This window comes from Babylonia areolata, chromosome 18 (genome assembly GCF_041734735.1).
Source record: "Babylonia areolata isolate BAREFJ2019XMU chromosome 18, ASM4173473v1, whole genome shotgun sequence".
Lineage (NCBI taxonomy): Eukaryota > Metazoa > Mollusca > Gastropoda > Neogastropoda > Buccinidae > Babylonia > Babylonia areolata.
This window is the reverse complement of record NC_134893.1, coordinates 6,828,217-6,848,216: the sequence shown is the minus strand read 5'-3', so window position 1 is coordinate 6,848,216 and position 20,000 is coordinate 6,828,217. Positions and strand designations below refer to the sequence as shown.

The 20,000-nt window shown below is 43.3% G+C and overlaps 2 protein-coding genes across 2 annotated transcripts in view; both read right to left on the bottom strand.

Annotated features, from left to right (window-relative positions):
* The window catches only part of LOC143293156 (uncharacterized), a 16,284-nt gene extending 15,034 nt beyond the window's left edge, over positions 1–1,250 (bottom strand). Inside the window, exon 1 of the mRNA XM_076604076.1 lies at positions 1,139–1,250. The gene's annotated coding sequence lies outside the window, so the exon portion shown is untranslated. The remainder of the gene's footprint in view (positions 1–1,138) is intronic.
* LOC143291868 (uncharacterized) overlaps positions 428–20,000 on the bottom strand; it is a 43,152-nt gene continuing 23,579 nt past the window's right edge. The window contains exons 8-16 of the mRNA XM_076601993.1: positions 15,589–15,714; positions 12,955–13,073; positions 12,218–12,298; positions 10,345–10,444; positions 7,597–7,815; positions 5,211–5,279; positions 3,189–3,235; positions 2,330–2,472; positions 428–431 (exon numbers count right to left, since the gene is read on the bottom strand). Coding sequence (XP_076458108.1) covers positions 428–431; positions 2,330–2,472; positions 3,189–3,235; positions 5,211–5,279; positions 7,597–7,815; positions 10,345–10,444; positions 12,218–12,298; positions 12,955–13,073; positions 15,589–15,714 — 908 coding nt within the window. The remainder of the gene's footprint in view (positions 432–2,329; positions 2,473–3,188; positions 3,236–5,210; positions 5,280–7,596; positions 7,816–10,344; positions 10,445–12,217; positions 12,299–12,954; positions 13,074–15,588; positions 15,715–20,000) is intronic.

Sequence of the window (20,000 nt, the reverse complement as noted above, 5' to 3'; positions counted from 1 at the left end):
GGTGAAAGTTGGAATTGAATATACCATCCATGTAGCATGGCGGTGTGTGTGTGTGTGTGTGTGTGTGTGTGTGTGTGTGTGTGTGTGTGTGTGTGTGTGTGTGTGTGTGTGTGTGTGTGTGTGTGTGTGTGAGTGTTGTGTTGTGTGTGTGTGTGTGTGTGTGTGTGTGTGTGTGTGTGTGTGTGTGTGTGTGTGTGTGCGTGTGTTGTGTTGTGTTGTGTTGTGTTGTGTTGTGTTGTGTTATGTTGTGTGTGTGTGTGTTGTGTGTGTGTGTGTGTGTGTGTGTGTGTGTGTGTGTGTGTGTGTGTGTGTGTGTGTGTGTGTGTGTGTGTGTGTGTGTGTGTGTGTGTGTTGTGTGTGTGTGTGTGTGTGTGTGTGTGTGTGTGTGTGTGTGTGTGTGTGTGTGTGTTTCATGTTCCTGTGGCCTTCAGCTGGAATATGAACGAAATTAATGATCAATGCGCAACCGTTATAATGACAAAACAGGTAATCAAAATGATTGCGTGCCAAAAAAATCATGCTTAAGATTCTCTGATTACTGTGGAGATGACCAAAGATTAACCACAGTAATGTACCTGGGAAGTATGACTGAACACAGGGAAGGGATAGTGTATGACTTTCCGTCATTCTTGTAATATTATCCTCATGATCAACATAATCATATTACACATGCATCATCCCCAGTCACGCACATACTTAACTCTCTCCATACGAACGGCGAAAGAGACGACGTTAACAGCGTTTCACCCCAATTACCATCATCAAAATACTGCAAGCGGAAGGCTCTTATACTGAAGACGTGAATGTTGACAAAGAATACCACAATTCTGACGACGGAAGCTAAAGGTTGGGCCATTCAGACACCCACTGGACATCCGAGGAGTCTGTGTAGAGGAGAAGAGAGGACTGGCCGTACTGAGTGAGTTAAAACAATGGTCCATGTATCTGCTGGTAACAATCTAACCCAAAACGCTTTTATATTTAGCATATACTAAACACGAATTAATTTCGTATGGTGATGTTCTGTTTGATAATGTTAAGGCCAGTACAGTGTCTGTGTAATGCCACTTCAAACGAAAAACAAACTGAAATAAGACAAGACTAAATAAAATGTGGTAAGTATTAAAACTATACCTACCTTCAGACGGAGGAGCAGCTGTGATGCTTTTCAAGAGATCAACTTTCTGGTCCACGTTTCCTGTTGCAATAGACTAGAAATGAGTGTGTGGAGGAGGGGGGTAGAGGAGGTGTAGTGTAATGTGTGTGGTGTGTGTGTGTGTGTGTTGGAGCTCATGTACGTTTATATGTATTTGACTGTGCTTTCATATCTGTGAAACTGCATGTTCGGTGCATATCTGTTATGCATGTGTGGGTGTATATGTGAATGTGTGTCTTCATGTTTTACATCTATTTGCTTATTTATCATCATTGTTATCTTATTTATTTATTTATTTATTTTTTTTACATTATAGTTATTATTTATTTATTTATTTATTTATTTGTGCAAGCTTATCTATTATTTATTCACCTTTTTTTTCTCAAAAACTAAGCGCGTTGGGTTACGCTGCTGGTCAGGCATCTGCTTGGCAGATGTGGTGTAGCGTATATGGATTTGTCCGAACGCAGTGACGGCTCCTTGAGCTACTGAAACTGAAAACTGAAACTGTAGCAATAATACGTTACATAAAGCGGTTATAAACGACAATGATAGTATATATGAAATATTAAAAAAACAAAAACAAGTATGAATGCGCGTGTTGAGTATGAGCGCAGGTGAGTGTGTGAATGTACACGTATTTACCTATGTATGTGAATGTGCTCGTGCCAGTATGTGAATATGTTCGTGTACATAAACACACTGCGTTTGCATTATTTAAGACGTGTGATTGCGTGCAGTGAGGAAAAGTATGGCAATGTAATTAAATCAAACACGGTAACATAAGGATATCCCTGGCAAAACTGTGGAGAAAAATCCACTATGATATACATGTGTCTGTGTGCGCGTGATTCAAAGCCTGATTGATTGACACGGGAAACGAATGATGAGTGCCCAATTGTGTTGTCAGTAAATGTGCACACGCGCTTGAGTGTGTTCATTCTCGCACGAAACCAAATGTATACGTGTGTATGTGCGTGAAAGCACGTGTATCTGGTGGAGGTAAGGCCCGTGGTGGTCTTTTTACCAGATAGCCTCCCTCCCCTGCCTCTTCCTTCTTTAGTTTCAGAGTTATGCATGCGTGTAAATGACTGATGTGAAAGCGCTTAGATTTGTCTCTGCACAAGATTCAGCGCTATATAAATACTATCATTATCATTATCATTATTATACATGCCTAGAACAGCAGCATCCCCTGCAGGCTTGGTTGTCTTGTCAGGTTGTTGGCCGTCAGCAGTGCCCTTCGGGATGGTCACAGGTAACCCCACTGTCTCCACACCCTTCCGTGTGGCCAGTTGTTCAACAGGACAAAATGCCTTATTTCCATGTTGCGAAGACGTAGTCATGTGTTTCACACAATGACTTTGGTGCATAAAAAATAATATTATCATCATTGGCATTTCACCACTTTTGCGTGGACGTAGTCAGATGTTGACACAATGACTTTGGTGCATAGAAAATGATATTGTCATTGGCTTTTCGCGAGCTTACTTTCGGTATATCTTTGTTTAGAAACATACGTTTGTTCTAACCTCATTGATTATCTTCATGACATATCTTTTTTTTATCCTTTTTTTTCTCATTACATGCATCGTGATATTACTTTTCAGTGCTAGAAACGCCACTCATAAAACTTATGAAATGTGTAGCTTTTTTCTGTAGAATTAAACGCTGCTTTGAACGTTGGGTAGCGTATATGGGTTGTGACGCCTTTTTCGAACAACCTTAAGGAAAAGCACACAACAAAAAAAACAACAACAAAAAACAAACAAACAAACGAACAAACAAACAAAAAAGTCATGCAAACTTTCTCGTGTTTATCTTTTATACCAATAATTCAAACCTGTAAATCTAGTGCGCAATTTCATATGTGCAGCTTGCCCAGTCGTTAACATTTTCTACGCAAAAAAAAAGGCATCACTTATTTCTGGCTAAGACAAGACCGATTAACCATGTTCATAAATAATGTCCTAAACGGAATGGAAAGGTACATGACGAGACTACAGGAACACTTTGTTTCCCTGAATCTTACCTTCAGGCCATGTTCAGTGTCAGGAGATGCCTCGTTTGCAGCAGCGTCTGAAGAGAGGACAATGAACATTTCTCACCGTTCTCCCACATGCTCGTACACAAAGGCAAATAATAATAATAATAATAGTAATAATAAAAAAAACAGCAATGATTTATCAAAGCGAGAGCACAGGCAAGAACCCCCCCCCCCCCACTCCACCCCACCCCCCAAAAACAACAACAACCCCAAAACAAAAACAAAAACAAAACAAAACAAAACAAAAAAAACAACAACAAAAAAACAAACAACAACAACAACAACAAACCCCCAAAACAACCAAACCCAGTGAAGAACATTTAAACCCCTTCTTTCGTCGAATAAAAAAAAGAGATAAAATCACCACAGCGATCTTTGTCATTAAGCTCACCCGAAAAAAACCCAGTCTCCAATGAACGCTGAGAAAGATGCAGAACTATTGTTTAACTCTCTCCATACGAACGGCGAAAGAGACGACGTTAACAGCGTTTCACCCCAATTACCATCATCAAAATATTGCAAGCGGAAGGCTCTTATACTGAAGACGTGAATGTTGACAAAGAATACCACAATTCTGACGACGGAAGCTAAAGGTTGGGTCATTCAGACACCCACTGGACATCCGAGAGGTCTGTGTAGAGGAGAAGAGAGGACTGGCCGTACTGAGTGAGTTAAAAGAAAACCACGTTAAAACAGCTCGAAGAAAGCTCCAAATAATTATCCGAATCCACATTCAGAGAAGTGTACACTGTGTTCCACAAAACATGTACAGACGTGGGTGAACCCCACCACGCTTACGGAAGGAGGAGGGGGTGGAGGACAAAAAAGTGATACGAAAGAGGAAATGTTCAGTACTGAAATCCTGGAACTGAAAAGCCCTTGGTATCCAGAAGGGGTAGATCACTTGGGGGACTACCAGAATGTTAAGTTCCGTTATCTTTACTTTTGCTGTTGTTGTTGTTGGTGGAGTTGTTGTTTGTTTTGCTCCTCAGTGACTTTTTCAACAGGAATTCTTCTTCTTCTTCTTCTTCTGCGTTCACTCGTATGCACACGAGTGGCCTTTTACGTGTATGACCGTTTTTACCCCGCCATGTAGGCAGCCATACTCCGTTTTCGGGGGTGTGCATGCTGGGTATGTTCTTGTTTCCATAACCCACCGAACGCTGACATGGATTACAGGATCTTTAACGTGCGTATTTGATCTTCTGCGTGCATATACACACGAAGGGGGTTCAGGCACTAGCAGGTCTGCACATATGTTGACCTGGGAGATCGTAAAAATCTCCACCCTTTACCCACCAGGCGCCGTCACCGTGATTCGAACCCGGGACCCTCAGATTGACAGTCCAACGCTTTAACCACTCGGCTATTGCGCCCGTCGAAACAGGAATTCAAACTATGCATCTTTTGTGGATGTGCAAGCGTATATCTTCTACAGGGGCTCGCGATACGCACATACCTACTGTGCTGTGTTGTATTCCGTGATTTTTGTTGTTGGTTTTTTTGTTACGTTGACGCATTTTCCACAACAAAACGCACCGAAACTATATAAAAAAAAGAAAAAAAAAAAGAGTATTTCTAAAACGTGTGCTTAGTCAGCATGTGATTTTCATTAATGACAGTTTAGAGAACACATCGATAGAGAAGCGAATTTGACATCAGATGTCAATCCATTTATTTCAAAAAACAAAACACACACACACACACACACACACACACACACACACACACACACAACAACAACAACAACAAAACACACACACACACAACAACAACAACAACAACAACAAAACACACACACACACACAACAACAATAACAACAACAACCCAAAAACCGACGAAACAAAAAACCAGAAGTTCCGTGAACATCAGAAACTGATTTCTTTGTTTTAAAAAAACAAACACAATCTATTCGCTCGACGAGCCAGTGCACCTGCACAAAGCACACCACTGAACAGCCGATCAGGACAGAACGGTACACTATACATCATTGACACGGCCCCCACCTGCTTCACTGGAGCGGTTGGCGTGTTTGCTGGCCATGAGTGAGGCACCACCCACATCTGTGCCAAGATCTGGAAACGAATGAATTGCAGTTGCGCTGAAGAAGCCGGCCGGATCGCCGACGAAAGCTACGCAAGTGAGTAGCTTTCTTTGACTGAGAGATCGGTTTAACTTGGTAGTCAGAATGAATTGCTCTCAATTTTTGACTCACTTGTGTAAACAAAGTGAGTCTATGTTTTAACCCGGTGTTCGGTTGTCTGTGTGTGTGTGTGTGTGTGTGTATCTGTGTGTCTGTGTGTCCGTGGTAAACTTTAACATTGACATTTTCTCTGCAAATACTTTGTCAGTTGACACCAAATTTGGCATAAAAATAGGAAAAATTCAGTTCTTTCCAGTCATCTTGTTTAAAACAATACTGCACGTCTGGAATGGGCACAAAAAAAAAAAAGAAAAAAAAAGAAGCCTAATTATATGCAAACTGCATTTACTTTTATATTTATATATTTTTTTAATTCTCTAAACTTGGCACTTTGATATGATATTCTGACACAACAACAAGAGGAGTCATTATTGTCATTTTTTGTTCAAACAGGAACTTCTTTTGCTAAGCATGGAAGTTTTATTTATTTTGCAAACGTTTTGTTGCAGATAGTAAAGAAGGGAAATTACTCTGTAATTAATGCTAAGGGACTTAATTTATCACAAGTGAGTCTTGAAGGCCTTGCCTCTCTTGTTTTTTTTGTTTTTTTTTAAACAAAATAAGCATAACTCAGATAAACAGAGAGAGAGAGAGAGGGGGAGACTGAAAGAGGTGGGGTGGAGAGGGACAGAAGTGAGTCAGTTGATTGTTGAATATTGTCTCTGAAGTTGGTGAAAGTGAAGCTTGCGTGTGATAAGCAAAGGGCAGTAATCTGCTAGGAAAGTTATCAATTTTGTGTTGTTGTTTCTATGAGTTAACAAAAAAAACACAAAAAAAAAACATGGTAACTATGGCTTATTCATATATGCAAAAATATTGCATGAAATGAATATGGGGCACATTTAGTAATAATAATGATAATAATAATAGTATCTATATAGCGCTGAATCTTGTGCAGAGGCAGATCTAAGCGCTATCACACCAGTCATTCACACGCATGCATGACTCTAAAGCTAGGCTATCATGGAAACGGGTAGGTTTTAAGGACAGCCTTGAAAGAGCTGAGTGCGGAGACCTAGTGAAGATAAATCATTAGTGGCAGGGAAATGAAAAGCAATGAAACATGCAGAAAGTTGGCAGTTGTATTATGATGTTGATAATTATTGCAGCGCTTGAGTGTTCGAAAAAAAAAAAAAAAGTTTTGAAATAGGGCGATCTCTACGGGGATCACAACCCATAACTCTACTCCGTTCTTTGGAGGGAAATGTGTTGTTTGTCTTCCCTTTGTATTGTTTGTGTTAAGCATTAGTGTTAGATAGGTGGGGTGGGGTGGGGGTGAAAGGTCAGCGTAGGAAAGGACGTGACGGTTGCGAGTAGGGGAGGGGGGCGAGGCGGGAGCCCCATTCCTTCAGACAGATTTAGAAACAGACAAGGGCAACGGCAGAGTCACTATTTCTGTCCAGATGTGTGTGTGTATCTGAATTTTGTGTTATTACCGGTCAATGCTTTCTTGTAAAACCTTGGTGAACATTTCTGACACAGCAGACCCTGACCCTTTGAACACACACACAAACACAAACACAACACACACACACACAAACACAACACACACACTAACACAACACACTCCCTCTCTCACACACATACACACAAACGCATACGTCAAATACACGTGCACACACAACCGCACACATTACCGCACAAATTCACAAAAGAACTATTTGACACAGCAGTCGAGACGTGGAAGTAATGGTACGGGGGAGTATCGAGCTGCCCCCCCTGACGGGCGCAATAGCCGAGTGGTTAAAGCGTTGGACTTTCAATCTGAGGGTCCCGGGTTCGAATCTCGGTAACGGCACCTGGTGGGAAAACATTGGAGGTTTTACTGATCTCCCAGGTCAACATATGGGCAGACCTACATGTGTGTGAACCCCCTTCGTGTGTATATTCAAGCAGAAGATCAAAATACGCACGTTTAAGATCCTGTAATCCATGTCAGCGTTCGGTAGGTTATCGAAACAAGAACATACCCAGCATGCACACCTCCGAAAACGGAGTATGGCTGCCTACATGGCGGGGTAAAAACGGTCATACACGTAAAAGCCCGCTCGTGTACATACGAGTGAACGTGGGAGTTGCAGCCCACAAACAAAGAAGATGAAGAAGAAGACGAAGAAGAAGAAGAAGAAGAAGAAGAATCCCCCTCTCCCGAAATACACTTAGAAATATCAGCAGCATGTAGCTGTGACCTTGGGCGACAGGAGGGAAGACTGGGTGGTGGCCGTCCTCCGCCCCGGGCCGGGCCAGTCCCTGCCGTGACCTGATGACGGGTCGCCCCGAGTCCTCGTCATACACGATGGTGACGTCATCAGGGGTCAGCCGCTGACTGGCCAGAGCCTCCAGCAGGTCAGGGCTGATCTCCAGGTCCTCTGGGATCTCGTCGGGGTTCAGGCCCGCTGCTTTCGCCACTGGACACAGAGCAGGACAGTCTCGGTTTCGGTTTCTCAAGGAGGCGTCATTGCGTTCGGACAAACCCATATACGCTACACTACACCTGCTAAGGCAGATGCCTACCAACCAGCAGCCTAAGCAAAACGCGCTTTGTCAGGCCTTGGGTACATACATATAATATATTCGTGTACCTATCAGAGTGGATTTCTTCGAAAGAATTATGCCAGATGACAACGCTCTTGTTGTCCCCATGACAACAAGAACCCATTTCTTTTTGAGTGCGCCAAGTGCGTGCTGCACACGGGATCTCGGTTTATCGTCTTGACCGAATGACTACACGCTCAGTTGGATTTTCCAGTCAAACATAACATGGGAGGGAGAAAAGACGAGAGCAGGAATCGAACACAGACCTTCACGGGCTCACTGTATTGGCAGGTGAGCGTCCTAACCATTAAAAAAAAACAAGGTTTTAAAAGCGAATAATTATGTGAAATGCTTTTATTTGAGAACATTATGTTTATTACTCTTGTTTAATCAAATAAACCGCGTGTGTGGGGTGGGTGGGGGGTGGGGAGTGGGTGGGTGCGGGAGTGTGCTGATTATCTGGTTGTGGTTTTCCGCAGTTTATCTTTATTCTTATCTTATCTGTCTATTATAATCAATGTGCAATATAGTAGGCTATGCTTATAACTATATTAAAAATAATGTGTTTTCTTTAATATTTTTTTTTCCGTTTTACATTAAGAATGCCAGTTATTACCAGCAGTGTGTGGATGTATGTATGTATGAAACGGTGTATGTGATATTTTTCTTTTTTACATTTGTGTCTTCGTAATTTTCGTAAAAGCTGTTGTTGACATTTACAGTTATGGTCCCCATGTTGTTTACTTGTCTATGTTGTGATAATGCAGCTGACCAAATTTCTCCAGTTGGAGATAATAAAGTTATTCTTATTCTTATTCTGGACACAGGACATTACGGACAGAACGAGAGAGAGAGAGAAAAAAAAAATAATAAAAAGGATGGTCATGAAAATCATCATGACGAAGCGATAAATCTCGTTGGCAAAACAAATCAATACTCTTTTCTCCACACATTGCTCAGTGCGCTTAGGCACATACTACTGCTCAATCATCACATAGTAATCCACTCAGTTATGTAACTATCCTCAAGAAATAATTATGTGCGCGTGAGTGAATGCACTCACCATACGTGAGAGTGCAGTCTGTGTCTGTGTGAACGGGAGTGCGGTCTATGTGAACGAGAGTGCAGTCTGTGTGAACGGGAGTGCAGTCTATGTGAACGGGAGTACAGTCTGTGTCTATGTGAACGGGAGTGCAGTCTGTGTGAACGGGAGTACAGTCTATGTAAACGGGAGTGCAGTCTGTGTGAACGGGAGTGCAGTCTGTGTCTATGTGAACGAGAGTGCAGTCTGTGTCTGTGTGAACGGGAGTGCAGTCTGTGTGTATGTGAACGGGAGTGCAGTCTGTGTCAGTCTGTGTCTATGTGAACGGGAGTGCAGTCTGTGTCTATGTGAACGGGAGCGCAGTCTGTGTCAGTCTGTGTCTATGTGAACTGGGGGCAGTCTGTGTCTATGTGAACGGGAGTGCAGTCTGTGTCTATGTGAACGGGAGCGCAGTCTGTGTCTATGTGAACGGGAGTGCAGTCTGTGTCTATGTGAACGGGAGTGCAGTCTGTGTCTATGTGAACGGGAGTGCAGTCTGTGTCTATGTGAACGGGAGTGCAGTCTGTGTCTATGTGAACGGGAGTGCAGTCTGTGTCAGTCTGTGTCTATGTGAACGGGAGTGCAGTCTGTGTCTATGTGAACGGGAGTGCAGTCTGTGTCTATGTGAACGGGAGTACAGTCTGTGTCCATGTGAACGGGAGCGCAGTCTGTGTCAGTCTGTGTCTATGTGAACAGGAGTGAAGTCTGTGTCCATGTGAACGGGCATACTCTTATACAATCCCTTAGCCTTTTATTCATTTATTTACTCATTTGTCTTTTTTGTTTGTTTCGTTTCTTTTTTGACTCACTTGTGTAAACAAAGTGAGCCTATGTTTTAACCCGGTGTTCGGTTGTCTGTGTGTGTGTGTGTGTGTGTGTGTGTCTGTGTGTCCGTGGTAAACTTTAACATTGACATTTTCTCTGCAAATACTTTGTCAGCTGACACCAAATTTGGCATAAAAATAGGAAAAATTCAGTTCTTTCCAGTCATCTTGTTTAAAACAATATTGCACCTCTGGGATGGGCACAAAAAAAAAGAAAAAAAAAAAGAAGCCTAATTATATGCAAACTGCATTTACTGTTATATTTATATATTTTGTATTCTCTAAACTTGGCACTTTGATCTGATATTCTGACCCAACAACAAGAGCAGTCATTATTGTCATTTTTTGTTCAAACAGGAACTTCTTTTGCTGAGCATGGAAGTTTTATTTATTTTTGCAAACGTTTTGGTGCAGATAGTAAAAAAAAGGGAAATTACTCTCTAGGGGACTTAATTTGCCACAAGTGAGTCTTGAAGGCCTTGCCTCTCTTGTTTTACCTGCAGTGGTAAGGGAGTGTCGGATGAGGTGAAGGTAGTGGGCGGCCGTGGGGTCAGCAGTGCTGTCACGATACACAGCCATCAGTTCATCCAGCGCCCCCTGTACAGTCAAGGCCATTCAGTTCAGTTCAGTTCAGTTACTCAAGGGGGCGTCACTGCATTCGGACAATTCCATATACTCTACACCACATCTGCTAAGCATATGCCTGACCAGCAGTGTAACCAAACGCGCTTTGTCAGGCCTTGACGAAAAAAAAAAGTGTATAACAAATAAATTGTTACATCATTTAATGAATTAATGAATAGATAAATAAATAAATGAATAAATAAATAGATAATTAAAAGAATAAATAAACAGATAATAAATGAATAAATAGATAAATAAACGAATAACACAAAAGGTAAGCAGATGGACACCGGAATGAAATGAAATGCGGGTAAAAAAAAAAAAAAAAAATCATGAGCATGAAGCGTTATCATCACAGTGCAGCATTCACACACACACACACACACACACACACACACACACACACACACACACACACACACACACACACACACACACACAGCCACATGCACTACGTGTATAGGCGCTTGCATATCTATCCATCCATCAGTACAGACATTATAACAATACACAAGCGGGCTCAAAGTTTTCCAGTGCGCACGCACTCGCGCGCACACCGCGTACGCCATGTATTACCTCTATTACCTTCTTTTTTTTTTCTTTTTTTAAAAACTTTTTAAAAATTTTCCAAAAACATGTATACAATACAGAGAATAGTATGAAACAAACAATATAAGACGAACAGTAGCATCTTCCACTACAGAGAGAGAGAGAGAGAGAGAGAGATAAAACAAAACAAAACAAAACAGACTAAACAAGGCAAAACAAATCTGTATAAACAACAACAACAACAACAAAATGGAAGATTTGTCCAATCATTCAATCAATCAATGTTTACACATTAATGATTGTAGTAATCATGATGATTTAAGATGACATTAATAATAAATAGCCTGGACCAGTTGTAACATAGCAACAGCATCAATTGCGTCAACTATTACAGTAATGGTATCTAGGGTGAGGCGAAAGCGAGTGGTGGCATTATAATATCATAATAATAATGATCATGAGTATACCACTTCTACATTATTGGAAAAGAAAGCTTGTAGTTAATCACATTATAAAGACAACAACAACCATAAAAGTTAAAAAAACAACAACAAATAATACATATAAGAAAGAAATATTACCTTTTTGGGGCAAGGGTGGGATATAAAAAAACAACAACACAAAACAAAACATGTTACTTGCTTATCTATTACCCTCGATAATAAAGATTTTGTCTTGTCTTGTCTTGTCTTATCCTGTCTCTTCAGTATCTCGATATGTGACGCGCTCGCGCGATTATTGCATCAATTCTACACACAGTCCCATGATTCTGACAGTGCGACGGAAGAAAAAAGAAGACATAGTTCGCCAGCTTTCCCCCCCCCCCCCCCCCATTTCTAGTATGTCTAAATAATAATTTTCCCCCTATTTAAGTGCACACGTTACGATATATACAAATGAGACATACATACAAATGAGGTATGGATATCATTTCTAATCTATGATGACATGAGCATGATATACACAATTATTCACAGTCGTATCGCTTAGAATACTATACATATTTCAGTGTCATTTTATTTTGCTTTCATCGTGTTTTCGCCCGTTTTGTAATCCCCTCCCCCCTTTCCATCATATGTATTTCTATCAATTGTCTGAGTTATAAAAATGGAAATTAAAAACATGTTTGAAAAAAGAAAAAAAAAAGAAAAAAAAAAAGCAATGAAAAAAAAGTCCGCCAGCTGTGTGGACACTTACAGATTTCAAGGCGTCCTGCACGGCCCGGGGTTGGGTCGGGTCACGTGCTGGGTGTGACTCCATCCACAGGTCGGCTGCCTCCTGCAGGACCATACCGACATTCTCTCTTTCTTTCAAATGAAAACTGTGATCATCACATACCATTGATCAGTACAGCTCTTGGTGGGTCATCGTTTTTCTCTCCTCCTTGAAACACTATAGGAGAATCAACCCGTCAACTCGTTCTCAACAGCATTAGCTTGGTTGGGACTGTTTCACACACACACACACACACACACACACACACACACACACACACACACACACACACACACACACACACACACACACACACAACTCTGAGTTGTGTGTGTGTGTGTGTGTGTGTGTGTGTGTGTGTGTGTGTGTGTGTGTGTGTGTGTTGCCATAACTACACAGAGTTCGATGACAAGGACATTGTTAACAATATATAACCCAAAGCCGTAACAAACAATGTATGCCATTATGACAACAACATAAAAATACCCCCAACTATATCCTGATAACAAAAACAACAACAACAGCAAAAAAACAACAAGCGGTATCTCATGTCAACAACAACAACAACACCAACAGCAGCAGCAGCAGCAACAACAACAAAAGACTCTAAAAGAAGTCAGAAAGAAATACAAACACAAAACAAACATCGTCATATCATTTTCTTTTCAAGCCAAAAAGTTCACTGTAGCACAGCACAGGTACAGACACCAGAAACTCACCCTGATGTCTCGCTCCAACTCTACGCCGCTTCCGTCCTTGGTCAGCAAAGCGTCGGCGATCAGTTTGGCCTGCTCGGTCAGTGTGTCCACTATGTCCTGTTCCGTCACGCTGGGTCCGCCTGACCGCCACAATGCAGGAATGAAGAAGCAATGAATGAATGAATGAATGAATGAATGAATCAACAACAAAATAACGCAGGGGACTCGTTTGGTTTGTCAGCCCTATGTGAATCAAGCACGGCCGTGGTTAGGATACATACTGAAAAGATAACGAACGTCCAGAGTCGCTTCTGGCATTGCTCCGTAACATTGTTTCTGATGAATGTTTATTGCTAAGGAACCCATCAGGCATCAACAACCATCTACCTGAAGATGTAGTCATCAGCGCCATCCACATGTAATGTGCAGCTTCTGTTCAAACGTGTGTGTGTGTGTGTGTGTGTGTGTGTGTGTGTGTGTGTGTGTGTGTGTGTGTGTGTGTGTGTGTGTGTGTGTGTGTGTGTGTGTGTGTGTGTGTGTGTGTGTGTGTGTGTGTATGTGTGTGTGTGTGTGTGTGTGTGTGTGTGTAGCTTCTGTTCAAACGTGTGTGTGTGTGTGTGTGTGTGTGTGTGTGTGTGTGTGTGTGTGTGTGTGTGTGTGTGTGTGTTCGTGCATGTGTGAGTATGCACAAGTTTTTATATTGATATGCACTTGTATGTATCTTAATTTCTACTGTATCTGTGTTTGTGTATGGTATTCGATTTATGTTCGTATCTTGTTATGTACTATCCCCCCCCCCACCCCCCCCCCCACAGTATTCCTTGTGATCCCGGTACACTTGGTAATAAAAACATATTCTATTCTATTCTAAACTATTCTATCAAGGCAATGTTGTGCGAGGGGTGTGGGGGTGGGGGTGGGGGGAAACAAACCCACAAAAGAGAGTCGTTCTGAGGCACAATGAACTGTGAGTAAAATAAAGGACACGTGGGATGCAATCAATGATCCAAGAAAGAGAGACGTCATAATCCACTTTCCATTCCGCAGAACCTAACATGATTATCTTTCTGACCTTATCAGTGTTTACACTCCCGCAAGAAATCTCCGCTCTTCCTCTGACTGTTTGAAACTTCCTCGTGTCAATACAAGAACCTATTGGTAAACGTTCTTTCTTCTTTGCTGCTCCTCTGAATCTATTTCTGCTTTTCGCTCATCACTAAAAACTCATCTTTTTAAAACCTATCAATAAGCACTCTCAGCTTTTTCTTTGTTCTTCAACACCACCCACGTCAGCTCACTTTGGATGTATGTAGAGTGGGAGAGGGGAGAGGGGGGGGGGAGGGTTGAGAAAGAGTGGTCATGAATTGAATATACTGCAAAATTTGACATGTTTGTACATTAATTTTGATAAAAGAAGTAATCTGCCACAGGTAATGGATAACATAATAATATTAATCCTTTAATAACACTTTATTAAAAACAGCAACAACAACAACAAAAAACCTGGTGCTCCTTGAAGCTATGTCAACATGAATACATGCCATGATGTGACATTTGGTATCTTGTTTATCTTGTTCTTTATTATTTGTTATTGTTCTTCATCTTATTATTACTATTATAAGTATTATCATATTGAAAAATAACCCTTGTATCTAAAAAAATTAATGATTTTTTTCGCTCATCATTGATGGACCAGATGTTTTGCTATGTGAATGTTGAATCACACTGATGTCGTGAAATGTCAAAATTTAACCTTGTGTACAAGGGGGAAAAAAGGGAAAAAAAAAGAAAAAAAAAAAGAAAGAAAGAAAAAAAAAGAGTGGTCATGAATGTTTTATGTATCATCATTATTAATCAGCAGCGAAAAGACAATGAACCAATCAGAAAAAAATCTTCACATGACTTCGACACTCTCGGGAAGTAGACTGCCATCTCCCGTTTGCACTATTTTGAAAAATAATAATAACAAAAACAACAACAACAAAATCATAACCCCTGATCCACTCAAAGTACTGTGTGTAGTGGTACGTGAAGACAGAGGAAGAGGGAGAGAGGTTATTCTTCACGTTGATTATGATAAGAACGACATAAAAAGGGGGAAAATTATAAAAGAATTTTAAAGAAGAAGAAAAACAACAACCCCAAAACAAAAAAACGAACAAACAAACAACCCCCCCAAAAACAAAAAAACAAAAAACCAACAAAAAACCCGACATCGGAGAGCCGACCTCACAACATCACCTTCATGACGATAAACAACACCACTGCCCAGAACGACAGTATTAGTATCACTGTCAGTATCAGTATCACTGTCAGTATCAGTATCAGTATCAGTGTCAGTGTCAGTATCAGTAGCTCAAGGAGGCTTCACTGCGTTCGGACAAATCCATATACGCTACACCGCATCTGCCAAGCAGATGCCTGACCAGCAGCGTAACCCAACGCGCTTGGTCAGGCTTTGAGAAAAAAAAAAAAAAAAAAAAAATGATAGTAATAGATAAAAAAGACAATAATGATGATGAATAAGCAAATAAAGAACGAGAACCAACCCCCACTATCCTCGTCACCACCACTTCCGATGGACAAGACAAGACAAGACAAGACAAGACAAAAACAAAACAAAAACCAAATCAAGAAGGGGATTTAAACCCTCACCCCTTTTGTCCTTCCGTTGATTAGCGGCACCTGCTTTTTTGGACCTGGGCTTTCTGCCCCTGCCAGTCCCCCGCCACCCCTCCCCTTCCTCTTCCGACATCCCGGAGTCATCGGTCATCACACCACCTGAAGAAAAAAAACACAGGCTAACTACATGCACGTAGTCAGACACAAGGGCCAACAGCATTGCTCGTGTGGGTGAGTTTAACGACCTGCTGGCATTCCGCCCCCAAGGTCAAGGTGTTCGTGGCTCTGGTCTTTTCTGTGAAGGGTGGTGTGGTCGAGGCGTTGATCCCGTTGTCCGGTGGGGGCGTAGTCCTGGTTGGCGGTCTGGGGTGGGGTGGGGGGGGCCGAGGGTGTGTGTGTGTGGGGGGGGGGGGGGAGGGGAGTGGAGGTCGGGAAGGTGGGGGGTCCTCGCTGCGTCGTGGCCTTTGGAGTGCTGGGGATGCCCGTGTTTGCGGTCCGAGGGCGGTCCGCGCTGCGTCCTGGCTGTGTTCGGGTGGCGGAGTGCTGGCTGTGTTCGGGTGGCGGAGTCCTGGCTGTGCTCGGGTGGCGGAGTGCTGGCTGTGCTCGGGTGGTAGAGTCCTGGCTGTGTCTCGGGTGGTAGAGTCCTGGCTGTGTCTCGGGTGGCGGAGTGCTGGCTGTGCTCGGGTGGCAGAGTCCTGGCTGTGTTCGGGTGGCGGAGTGCTGGCTGTGCTCGGGTGGCGGAGTCCTGGCTGTGCTCGGGTGGCGGAGTGCTGGCTGTGCTCGGGTGGTAGAGTCCTGGCTGTGTCTCGGGTGGTAGAGTCCTGGCTGTGTCTCGGGTGGCAGAGTCCTGGCTGTGTTCGGGTGGCGGAGTGCTGGCTATGTTCGGGTGGCGGAGTGCTGGCTGTGCTCGGGTGGCGGAGTCCTGGCTGTGCTCGGGTGGCGGAGTGCTGGCTGTGCTCGGGTGGTAGAGTCCTGGCTGTGTCTCGGGTGGTAGAGTCCTGGCTGTGTTCGGGTGGCGGAGTGCTGGCTATGTTCGGGTGGCGGAGTGCTGGCTGTGTCTCGGGTGGCGGAGTGCTGGCTGTGTTCGGGTGGCGGAGTCCTGGCTGTGCTCGGGTGGCGGAGTGCTGGCTGTGCTCGGGTGGTAGAGTCCTGGCTGTGTCTCGGGTGGTAGAGTCCTGGCTGTGTCTCGGGTGGTAGAGTCCTGGCTGTGTTCGGGTGGCAGAGTCCTGGCTGTGTTCGGGTGGCAGAGTGCTGGCTGTGCTCGGGTGGTAGAGTCCTGGCTGTGTTCGGGTGGCAGAGTCCTGGCTGTGTCTCGGGTGGCGGAGTCCTGGCTGTGCTCGGGTGGTAGAGTCCTGGCTGTGTTTGGGTGGCGGAGTCCTGGCTGTGTTCGGGTGGCGGAGTCCTGGCTGTGTTCGGGTGGCGGAGTCCTGGCTGTGTTCGGGTGGCGGAGTCCTGGCTGTGCTCGGGTGGCGGAGTCCTGGCTGTGTTTGGGTGGCGGAGTCCTGGCTGTGTTCGGGTGGCGGAGTCCTGGCTGTGTTCGGGTGGCGGTGTCCTGGCTCTCGGTTCTAGGCTGGTCCTCGCGACGTCCTGATTGTTGTACGTGTGTGGGAAGTCCCGGGCAGCATTGCTTCCAGAATTCCTATGATCAATACGTCTGTCCCACCAGACTTCGGTCACATTGACCCGCCACAATTGTGGGGCGAGTGTTTTTTTTGTTTGTTTTTTTTTAAATATATTTTTTTTGAATTGTAATTCCAAATGTAGACAGCTAACTTATTCGTTCTATCCAAAATAACGCGGCATCATTTCTTTTACACTCCATTGCCTGCCCGGTTTTATATTTGTTATATGGAGCTGAGAGTATATATGGCTATATGCTTTGAGTACATCTACTTGGTTAACTCTCTCCATACAAACGGCGAAAGAGACGACGTTAACAGCGTTTCACCCCAATTACCACCATCAAAATATTGCAAGCGGAAGGCTCTTATACTGAAGACGTGAATGTTGACAAAGAGTACCACAATTCTGACGACGGAAGCTAAAGGTTAGGTCATTCAGACACCCACTGGACATCCGAGGGGTCTGTGTAGAGGAGAAGAGAGGACTGGCCGTACTGAGTGAGTTAAACGTGTTTTAACGTAGGCATCATGCAAAAACAAGGAGAACAAAGAAGAGGCGTGCAACACCCTCCCTTTGCAGGCAGGATTATCAGAACAACGCGCCGATCAATAGATGGATGGATCTCACGTAACAGCCGTGACAAACGCTAAACTCCACAGACTGAGCATCGACACTGCTGGTGTGCAGGGTATCAAACTGTCAACTGCGTCCTCGGCGGTCGACAGACGATACACCCGACATATTGCACTTGTATTTGTATTTCTCTTTTTATCACACTAGATTTCTCTGTGTGAAATTCGGGCTGCTCTCCCCAGGGAGAGCTCGTCGCTACACTACAGCGTCACCCATTTTTTGGGGGAGTATTTTTCCTGCATGCATTTTTTGTTGTTTTATTTGTTTTTTCCCATCGAAGTGGATTTTTCTACAGAATTTTGCCAGGAACAACCCTTTTGTTACCGTGGGTTCTTTTACGTGCGCTAAGCCCATGCTGCACGCGGGACCTCGGTTTGTCGTCTCATCCGAATGACTAGCGTCCAGACCAACACTCAAGGTCTAGTGGAGGGGGAGAAAATATCAGCGGCTGAGCCGTGATTCGAACCAGCGCGCTCAGATTCTCTCGCTTCCTAGGCGGACGCGTTACCGCTCGGCCATCACTCCACATGGGAAGATACTTGAGAACAAACGCAATACTACTATAGCAATAATGATAATGAAATGAAAAATAATAAATGCGTTTATATTGCAAAGAATCCAGCGTGGAGACAAATCAAAGTACTTCCACACCAAAATTTCACACGCATGCATAAAAACTCTTAATAAAAGGGACTAAAGACAAAACATACAAATACACGTGGTGGGATGGCTAGAAAAACTACAGACATTTTTGCTTTGTTTTTTGTTTGTTTGTTTGTTTTGTTTTTGTTTTAAGAGGTAGATTCTAAGGGCAGACTTGAAAGAGCTGAGAGCAGGCATGTGACGAAAGGCAGGGGTGGGGGTGGGGGTGGGATCGTTTCAAATATAACAACGTGTATGATACTTATAAGTTACTTACTGCAGACACCCCTTCAAGCCCCACCCCCACCCCCCACCCCTGGGTGAACTGCAGCCAGAGGATCCCCACCCTTCGCCTTATCATCACGTCAGGGTTTGTCAACATTGGCGGTGTTTACAAATACACTGACACACTCCCTCCCCCTCTATCTCCCTCTCTCTCCCCCCACCCCCTCTCTTTCTGTGCGCTTCACCCCCGCCCCCACACACCTCTCTCTCCCTCCCCCCTCTCCCTCTCTCCTCTTGGCCTTCCCTTGTAACGGCAGTCATACATGTTTGAATGTGTCTCCAGGAATGACGTTGTTGATTCTCTCTCTCTCTCTCTCTCTCTCTGTCTGCCTGTCTGTCTGTCTGTCTCTCTTGTTATCTTGTTAGATGCTTTGTTCATTTTGTTTTCTTCTTCACGTTGACCAGTGTTATTGGAGACCCAAGAAAAAGAAAGAAAGCAAAAATAAAGTCATTGGTATATCATCATGAAATCAAATAATATCTTTGATTAGAATCAAATTTACGAATGAATGTTGAAATCTAAGGCTGTCACTATGTGCATGGGGTTGGAGGGAATGAGACTAGGGTAGGGGGTGGGGATAGAGAGTTCTTTAGTTTATCGCTTTGTAGTAGTCTTTTTTTTTTTATAGTTTCTCATGTGATTTTCAGTGAAATTTGTCGTTGATATCTTTCATGTAGCCCTACCCCCCCCACATCCCTCTTTTTTTTCCCTTTCTTTTATACCCCAGGGCTGGGTGGAAAAATGCATATGTTTTGATTATCTAATTACCCTGGTAAAATTTCGCTTCGTTTCGTTTCTTTTCGTTTCGTTTCTCTCTCTCTCTCTCTCTCTCTCTGCATAGTATTACAGCAGACCAACTTTGTTCAGGCTAACAGTACTCATGTCATGCAGAAATGAATCTGTTATCAATATTTCATTCCAGATGAGAAGCATTATGAGTTGATACTGCGATATTGCTAAACATATACAATATTCATGGATTACATGTTTGATATTTATGTGCGCATCATTAGCTACAATTTGTCTTATTGACGTGTGCCCACTTCAAATGGGACCATGACCTTTCTTGAACAAAACATCGTTGTCGTTGTCGGTCTCTCTCTCTCTCTCTCTCACCGTCCATATTATGCACAGCCATGCTTGTTCCGTCTGGTTCTACTGATGGTATCTAATAATGAAAGCATTATTCGAAATTTAGCATTGTATCTTTATAAAGCATTTCAGTTAAGAGAGACGGTTGTGTGTCTTAATTTCTGTGTTG